Source organism: Colobus angolensis, unplaced genomic scaffold, assembly GCF_000951035.1.
Source record: "Colobus angolensis palliatus isolate OR3802 unplaced genomic scaffold, Cang.pa_1.0 Scaffold151, whole genome shotgun sequence".
In the NCBI taxonomy this organism is placed as follows: Eukaryota; Metazoa; Chordata; class Mammalia; order Primates; family Cercopithecidae; genus Colobus; species Colobus angolensis.
The window spans coordinates 486,059-495,603 of NW_012114611.1; the positions used below are offsets into that span (position 1 = coordinate 486,059).

General features: G+C 39.7%; 1 protein-coding gene across 5 annotated transcripts in view; it reads right to left on the reverse strand.

Moving 5' to 3' along the window:
• The window catches only part of LARP4 (La ribonucleoprotein domain family, member 4), an 89,409-nt gene that overhangs the window by 34,004 nt on the left and 45,860 nt on the right, over nt 1-9,545 (reverse strand). For all 5 annotated transcript variants that reach the window (XM_011936125.1, XM_011936128.1, XM_011936127.1 and 2 more), the window contains exons 7-8: nt 9,234-9,344; nt 8,438-8,491 (exon numbers count right to left, since the gene is read on the reverse strand). In XM_011936125.1, the coding sequence (XP_011791515.1) occupies nt 8,438-8,491; nt 9,234-9,344 (165 nt within the window). The remainder of the gene's footprint in view (nt 1-8,437; nt 8,492-9,233; nt 9,345-9,545) is intronic.

Consider the following 9,545-nt stretch of genomic DNA (forward strand, 5'->3'; position numbering starts at 1 on the left):
AAAAAAAAAAAAAAAAAAAAAAAGGTCTCAGAAGTCAATTCAGAGGCCAAAATCAACATGAACAGTAAATACCCTAAGTATATTTAAATATTCAAAACCAAAAACAGTTAAAAATCGGCTAAAAAATCAACACTTTTAAAAACTGGTAATAAAAGCTAGAATCAAGTATGTAACATGGATTTCACATAGAACCTGTAACTCAGGGTAATGAAGACAAGTATGAGTTTCTAATAAACGAAAAATAGATAAATACCACAATTTTAGCAATCTCTAATGAATTAACAGACCAATGAGCATACCAGCTATCTTTTGTATCCTCCCTGTTGCCCCAAAAATCAAACCCAGTTCTGATCATGCCTCTTGCTACCAAAATGCATGAAATATAGGAGACAGATCACTATCTATCTACTTTCCATGATAGCCATGTCTTTAAAAAACAGAAAAAGAAAAAAAGATCTAGCTACCAGCTTGCATGAAAAACAGGAGAGGGGAGAGAGAATCATGTTAAACTGCACTCGAGAATAAAGGCAGCAAAATGTATATTCCAAGAAACTCTGCAAGACAGATAATGAATATCTTACCCATAAACTTCCAAAAGAAAAAAATACAAAGTTATAGGAAAAAACTACAGATTTTTTTAATTTTACTTTTTTTTTTTTGAGCCAGTCTCGCTCTGCCACCGAAGATGAGGTGCAGTGGTGTGATCTTGGCTCACTGAAACCTCCTTCTCCAAGGATCAAGTGATTCTCGGGCCTCAGACTCCTGAGTAGCTAGGACTACAGGCCTAAGTCACAAAGCCTGGCTAAATATTTTTGTATTTTCAGTAGAGACAGGGTTTCACCATGTTGGCCATGCTGGTCTGGAACTCCTGGCCTCATGTGATCTGCCTGCATCATCCCAGCCAAAATGCTGGAATTACAGACATGAGCCACAGTGCCCGGTCCAGATTTTTAAAGAGGAAAAAAGAGAAAGAAAGAGGGGGAATCAGAAAAATATGAAAAGTGACTAGGTATTTGATGATGTTCAAGATATTGTTCATTTTTTAAAGTCTAATGATGATATTGTCACCAGGTATTAAGAAAGAATCCCAGCCGGGTGCAGTGGCTCACGCCTGTAATCCTAGCACTTTCGGAGGCCGAGGCAGGCAGATCTCCTGAGGTTAGGAGTTTGAGACCAGCTGGCCAACATGGTGAAACCCCGTCTCTACTAAAAATACAAAAATTAGCCAGGCGTGGTGGTGGGTGCCTGTAATCCCAGCTACTCAGGCGGCTGAAGCAGGAGAATTGCTTGAATCCAGGGGGACAGAGGTTGCACTGAGCTGAGACCACATCATTTCACTCCAGCCTGGGCGAAAGAGCAAGACTCTGTCTCAAAAAAAGGGAAAGAATCCCTCTTGTTAGAGATACAAATTTTAATTTATTTATGGATGAAATCTGAAATTAAGGTTGAAATTTGCTTCAAGATGACTGGGGTTGTGGAGAAATGAGTGGGAATATAGAGGAAATAAGAATGGCCATTTTCCACTAACTGTTAAAATTGGGTAACATCTATGGAGTTTCAGTCTTATAAGAAGAGTTCTGGAGATAGATGGCAGTGATGGCTGCAAATCATTGTGAATGTATTTAATAGCACTAAACTGTACACTCAAAAACGGTTAAGATGTGGGGAAAAGGAAAGAAAACAAACAAAAATAAGAACAGTTAAGATAGTAAATTTTACGTGTATTTTGCCGAAATTTAAAAACTGGAGGCTGGGGCCGGGCATGGTGGCTCACACCTGTAATCCCAGCATTTTGGGAGGCCAAGGCAGGTGGATCATGAGGTCAAGAATTCAAGACCAACCTGTCCAAGATGGTGAAACCCCATCTCTACTAAAAATACAAAACTTAGCCAGGTATGGTGGTGGGTGCCTGTAATCCCAGCTACTAGGGAGGCTGAGGCAGAGAACTGCTTGACCCTGGGAGGCAGAGGTTGTAGTGCACTGAGATTGTGCCACTGCACTCCAGACGGGGCGACAGAGCAACACTCTGTCTCAAATAAAAAAAAAAAGGAAGAAAAGGGTGCGGGGGTGCAGAGCTGGGCGCAGTAGCTCACGCCGGTAATCACAACACCTTGGGGAGGCCAACGTGGGAAATCACTTGAGTCAGGCGTTTGAGACCAGCCGGGGAAGACAGTAAGACCCTGTCTCCACAAAAACAAACAAACAAACAATAATCAGCTACTCTGAAGGCAGAAGGATCCCTTGAGCCCAAGGTGGCAGTGTGCTATGATCATGCACACTGTACTCCAGCCTGTGCAACAAAGTGAGACCCTGTCTCTTTACAAAATAAAATAAAATAAATAAAATTGGGGGAAAAAATTGGATAATGGGTAAACAGTAACTAATTATACCATTTTATCTTCATATGCTTCAAATTCCTATATTAAGATTAAAAAGGACAAATATGCTTTAACACTTGGTAAATTTATAAAGCAGACCATTTTATGCATTGCTTGTGGCTGCTTTTACCCTACAAGTTGCTGCAACAGGAATTACATGCCCATCAACATCTATAATAGTCACTGTTTCGCTCTTTAAAGAAAATGTTTGCTGACCCTTTTAATAAAACCACAGGCTGAGTATGCCTTACCCAGAATGCTTGGTACTAACTTTTTTTTTTGTATTTAGGAATATTCGCATTGTCTTTTCCAGTTGAGCACCCCAAATCCGAAAATCCAAAAGGCTCTATGAGCATTTCCATTGAGCAGCATGTTAGTACTCAAAACCTTTTTGATTTTGGAGCAATTCAAATTTAGGGTTTGGGATGCTCAAGCTATATAATATGAAGATGTAGGAAGGTTAGATTAGAAACCACAGGCACACCAAGTTGCTGGGAATATCAAATGAAATAACACATGTGAAAGCATAAAATTACCACTTCAATGAATGTATGAAAGATACATTCTATGATTCTTACAATCATAGGCCAGGAACCCTCCTCCACTCCTAAAATTGCAACCAGTCAAACAATAAGAAATCAATTATAGCCAATCTTGACAAACTGACTTTAACAAGACCTAAATAATAACTATGGCTATTGCTTTTACCTAAGTAATGTCATACATTATAGTACACTTTAATGTAAAAAGGTCCCCTAAGGAACTAAAATCAAGTAAACAGCATTATTTTAAAAATATACTCCACTAGACCGGGTATGGTGGCTCACGCCTCCAATCCCAGTACTTTGGGGAGGCCGAGGTGGGCGGATCACAAGGTCAGGAGTTCAAGACCAGCCTGGTCAACATAGTGAAACCCCGTCTCTACTAAAAATACAAAAATTAGCCGAGCTGAGGCAGGAGAATCACTTGAAACCCAGGAGGCAGAGGTTGTGGTGAGCCGAGAGCACGCCACTGCACTCCAGCCTGGACAACAGAGCGAGACTCCGTCTAACAACACACACACACACACACACACATAGTCCACTAGTCAAGAAAACAGCAATTGGCCGAGCGCAGTGCCTCATGCCTGTAATCCCAGCACTTTGGGAGGCCGAGGGCGGATCATGAGGTCAGGAGACCGAGACCATCCTGGCTAACACGGTGAACCCTCGTGTCTACTAAAAAATAAAAAAAAAACTTAGCTGAGCGTGATGGCGGGCACCTGTAGTCCCAGCTACTCAGGAGACTGAGGCAGGAGAATGGCGTGAACCTGGGAGGTGGAGCTTGCAGTGAGACGAGTTCGTGCCACTGCACTTCAGCCTGGGTGACAGAGCCAGACTCCGTCTCAAAAAAAAAAAAAAAAGAAGAAAACAACAATGAAAGAAATATTTCAGGGCACGGAACTGCAAGTGAAAAAGAATCAAAAAATGGGAGTGAAAATAAGGACTCCAAGATGACCCAGATGTTAAACTGCAGACAAAGATTTTAATACAGCTCTTACAAGTACATGTATTCATGGAAAACATTTATGTTTCTAATAAATTGAAATTAAGGGGAAATCACAACAGAGGGAGAAGAAATGTTTTTTAAAATGGAAACTCTAGAATACAGCATCTAAAATATTCACTGGACAGTCCTATCACATTGGGGACAGCAAAAGAAAAGTTCAGTGAACTTAAAGATGAACCGAAATCCACAGAAATTATCCTATCTGGAGAACAACAGCAACAAAAATAGGTTGAAGAAAAATGAACAGAATCTCAGTGACATCAATCAGTCCAACATACGAAATTGGAATATCAAAAAAAGAAAGGAGAAGACAGGGAAGAAAAAATTTTTGGCAAGCATCTGGAAATTCCCCAAATGCAGTGAAGAATATCAACATACAGAGCCAAGAAGTTTAGTATTTCCCATGTATGATAAGTAAAACCATACTAGACACACCATAGCCAACCTACTGGAAACCAAAAATAAAACATCTTGACAGCAGGCAAAGAAAAAGGGCACATATATAGGAGAGCAACCGTATGAATGACGGTGAACATCTCATCAGAAACAAGAGTCCAGAACGTATCTTAAAAGAATGGAAAATAATTTTAGCTGTCATCCCTGCGTCTGTATCCATGGAAAATACCCATCACAAATGCCAAGCAGAGTGGCTCATGTCTGTAGTCCCAACACTTTGAGAGGCCTTAGTGGGGGGATCGCTTGCCCTCAGGAGTTAGAGACCAACCTGGATGACACAGCAAAACTCCTTCTCTACCGAAAAATAGAAAAATTAGCTGGGCGTGGTGGCATGCACCTATAGTTGCAGCTAATTGGGGCAGGGGGTGGGCGCTGAGGCGGAGGAGGCTGCAGTGAATTGAGACCGTACCACTGCACTCCAGCCTCGGTGATACAGCAAGACCTTGTCTCAAACAAACAAACAAACAAACAAGAGTGTGAAATATCAGACATTTTTAGTTAAGGAAAAACTAAGAGAATTCTTTGCTGGTTGGCAGTGTAACAAATACTAATGGAAGTTCCTTAGGCTGAAGGGAACTGATAATGCCAGTTATTGTCAGGCATAGAAATCACAATTGAAACAGAATGAATCACTGCCTCTTAATGAAATCATCAATAAATTAGGAAACAGGTGGATAAATATTATCCACTTAAGGCCCCTTTCCTGCAACGTAATCACTTCTAAGTTATAGAACTTTAGAAATGAAGAGCATGGACACTACAAAGAAACAAACCAGAACCTTACAGGTTGGCCTGACATACTCAAGATACAACAGCTCGTGGCAGAAAGCACTACCAGGATTGGAGTATAGCATTCCTTGCTTCCGTACCTCTCTTTCCAGGTGTTAGGTCATTTGATTGTAATAAATGGTATAAAAGTTAATGTGAATTTTCTTGCAACTTACGTTGCTATGGGATGGCACATCAAAAGAAGCATAAAGAAAAACTAAAATGGCAGAGAAAAACATTACTTAAAATAAAATATTTGTGTTTTTACTACTATACCTGAGACCCCCAGCACAAGCAACAGAAATAAGAAATGGAAGGTATAAGGAATAATCAAAATAGTGATTACCTGCAGACATTAAAACATTAAAAAAAATCAGTAAGATATCAAGAAAAAGAAAAAGCAACCAACATGATTTTAAAGCAGTAAAAATGACTTAACACTGAAATACATAATAGTTACCATAATAATGAATAATGCAGGCTAAAACAGCCAACTGTCCCCAATTTAACCAATAAATTGAATAGAATTCTATTAATTCCATTATAGATTTTGTTTGGTTGTTTGTTGGAACTAGACAAATATTCTAAAGTTGTGTGAAAATGTAATGATCTAAGAAGAGCCAAGACAATCCTGAAAAATAAGGCCAAGGACAAAGAACTAGCAGAAGTAAATAAGGATATTGTAAAATGATGATAATTAAAACAGTGATATCTGGCCAGGCAAGGTGGCTCACACCTGTAATCCCAGCACTTTGGGAGGCCGAGGTGGGTGGATCACCTGAGGTCAGGAGTTCGAGAGCACCTTGGTAAACATGGCGAAACCCGTCTCTACTAAAAATACAAAAATTAGCTGGGGTGGTATCAGGCACCTGTAATCCCAGCTACGCCAGAGGGTGAGGCAGGAGAATCGCTTGAACCCAGGAGGCGGAGGTTGCAGTGAGCTGAGATCGTGCCACTGCACTCCAGCCTGGGCGGTAAGAGTGAAACGCCATCTCAAAAACAAATAAAGAAAATAAAAATAAATAACATAGAACAGTGATATCCAGGAACGCAATCACAGTGTGGTGGCTCACATCTGTAATCCCAGCACTTCGGGAGGCTGAGATGGAAGGATTGTTCAGTTTGAGACCAGCTTGGGCAACATAGTGAGACCCCAGCTCTACCAAAAATTTAAAAATTAGCCAGGCATGATGGTGTGCACCTGTGGTCCCAGCTACTTGGGAGGCTGAGGTGGGATGATCACTTGAGCCTGAGAGGTTGAGGCAGCAGTGAGCTGTGATCATATGCCACTGCACTTCAGCCTAGGTGACAGAAAGAAACCCCAGTCTCAAAAACAAAACAAAACAGCCATATTGGTTCAGGGAAGCAGAACTCAAAGAAAACAGAGAATCTGAAACAAATCTCATAGCTGTGGCATTACACACAAGTTGCAGAAGACTAGAAATGACAAAAAATTAAGTGTTGAGGCCAGGCGCGGTGGCTCAAGCCTTTAATCCCAGCACTTTGGGAGGCCGAGACGGGCAGATCACGAGGTCAGGAGATCAAGACCATCCTGGCTAACACGGTGAAACCCCGTCTCTACTAAAAATTACAAAAAACTAGCCGGGCATGGTGGCGGGCGCCTGTAGTCCCAGCTACTCGGAAGGCTGAGGCAGGATAATGGTGTGAACCCGGGAGGCAGAGGTTGCAGTGAGCTGAGATCCGGCCACTGCACTCTAGCCTGGGCGACAGAGTGAGACTCCGTCTCAGGAAAAAAAAAAAAAAAATTAAGTGTTGAGATAAACGTCTGCCCATATATGGGAAAAAGATAGAACTAGATTCCTATCTTATCTTATACTATATTCCAGATATACCAAAGACCCACTTCTGAAATACTTTAAAACTTTAAAGCTATTAAGAAGACTCAGGAGAGTATCTTTATAAAAGCCTCAAAGCAGGGAAAGATAAAAGGGAGAAGAACATCATAGACAGAGGAAGTAGAATGACAACTAGAAAATAGCCTCATCTGTAATATGGAAGCTAATAATCCCACCTATTTCACAGCAATAATGAGATTTAAATACAATAGGTTCTTAGAACCTCTCAATAAATCTAAGTCACTGTTATCCTAGTTCTTTCACTTACTAGTTATGTGAAACTGGGGAGGTTACCCTCGTGTCTTATTATCCTCACTAGTAAACTGAAGAAAACATTAGGTTTTCTTCATTAGGTTCTTGTAATGATTAAATGAATCAATACATGTAAAGTGCTTAAAACAGAAAGTGACACACAGTAAGAGTTCAACACAGAGGAATTAGTAAGAATAATGTATTACATTTACAAATAAGAATAACTACAGCACACAGGGAATGAGGATCAAGTCCAACTAAGTGTATGTTACTGGATTATAGTTTAGAACACTAGCTCTGGTAGCAATGTGAAGAACAGATTGTTAAGGGGGGAAAAAGTTGTTAACACAGCAGTTAAGAGGCTACTCCAAGTGTTCAAGCCTAAACAATGGGAGATTTTTGGAAAGTATTTTCACAGGACCTGAGAACAGACCAGACATGTAAAGACAGTGATCAAGTGTCATCAATGACAATGCCTAGGTTCCCAAATGGTTGTATGTTAACGTAGTGATGCAGTTAATTGAGATAAGGTTGAAAGTACTGCAAATATTTTTCATCTCTGTTACTAAAAATTATTCCTATTGCTCATTTTGAGATCTGGAATTATCTCATATGCTGTAAATCAGCATCTAATTAAAATTCACGCTATTTGAAGTTACCCCTTTGTAAAGAATTGCTGTAGACAAAGTATTTTTAAGACTTATCATTTTCTGAAGTAGCACATAATACAAGCCAGAAATTTGTTTTTGTTGTTGTTGCTGTTGTTTTTGAGACAAGGTCTTGCTATGTCGCCCAGGGTGGACTGCAGTGGTGCAATCTCTGCTCACTGCAACCTATGCCTCCCGGGTTGAAGCAATTCTCCTGCCTCAGCCTCTCAAGTAGCTGGAATTACAGGCGTGTGCCACCACACCCGGCTATTTTTTTCTATTTTTAGTAGAGACAAGGTTTCATCATACTGGCAAGGCTGGTGGCAAACTCCTGGCATCAAGCAATCTGCCTGCCTTGGACTCACAAAGTGCTGGGATCACAGGCGTGAGCCACCATGCCCAGCCCAAGTCAGATACTTTTTAAAAGTCACTATGGGTTTTTATAAAACATTATCTGTCTGTATTTTTAAAATTCTCATACAGAGAAACCAAAATCTGTTCTGGTTTCACACTGATCTTCTCTATTTCTTACCATAATTGGCTTGCCCTGAAATGTTTTAACTTCTTCTCTTAAGTATTTAAAAGCCTGTTAACAAAGCACAAGAAAACTTTCATTAGCATTCAAACATTTCAGTAAAGTCATCTTTATTATGTTGAGAGTGTAGTATTAAACTATAAAACCAAATTATGTAGGCGATTCCACTGTGCAGGTGGACAGGGAATGAAAAAGTAAAAATATAAGGCCTTTTCAACCACAGTCCATATTTATTGTAGAAAAGCCACCATGGATTACTGCAGAAAAAATGCCTTAAGAATGAAAACAGACCCAAAATATCCCCAGAAACCAATTTAAAAATCATTAAACATTTTTAACAACTTTCTACTAAATTGTTTTAAAAAACAAAAATCTGTGAGTGATTTTTAAACACTCTTATCATAGATATATTTGTGTTTTAAAGGATTATTTCTCTTTAAGACATGTTAACAATTAAGAATAAAATCATCAAGTCAAAATTCCAAGAATTTTATTTATTGCAGACCTATTATGTACTAAAAATACCACTAGGTACATAGTTCTCAATCCCTATGTTAATTTTAAAACTGTTATGTTAATATTCTTATCGACCAGAAAACTTCCTAAATCAAAACTGAAAAACTTTAGGAAGATGCTCAAAAAGGACATCAATTGAGCAAAAGCAAAAAGGTGATCAAGGTACTCACTAATCCTGATAAACATCAGTGTAAACACACATTTTCTCAATTAAAATATACCACTACTTATTTTGCCACTAGGATGGACCTGTATCAGAAAACTGTTTTCTTCTTACCTGTTGTGCATCTGTGTCTGACTGGAAAGTGATATACCAGTTGCTATTGTGTGCAAATTCACAGCTTATCACTTTGGGGCAGTTTTCACTTTTGAACAAAGCTTTCACTTCCTAAAAAGAAAAAGAAAATTAGTTAACTCTAAAAAATACATCAATAAGGCCAGGCGCGGTGGCTCAAGCCTGTAATCCCAGCACATTGGGAGGCCGAGATGGGCGGATCACGAGGTCAGGAGATCGAGACCATCCTGGCTGACACTGTGAAACCCCATCTCTGTTAAAAAATACAAAAAACTAGCCGGGCGAGGTGGCGGG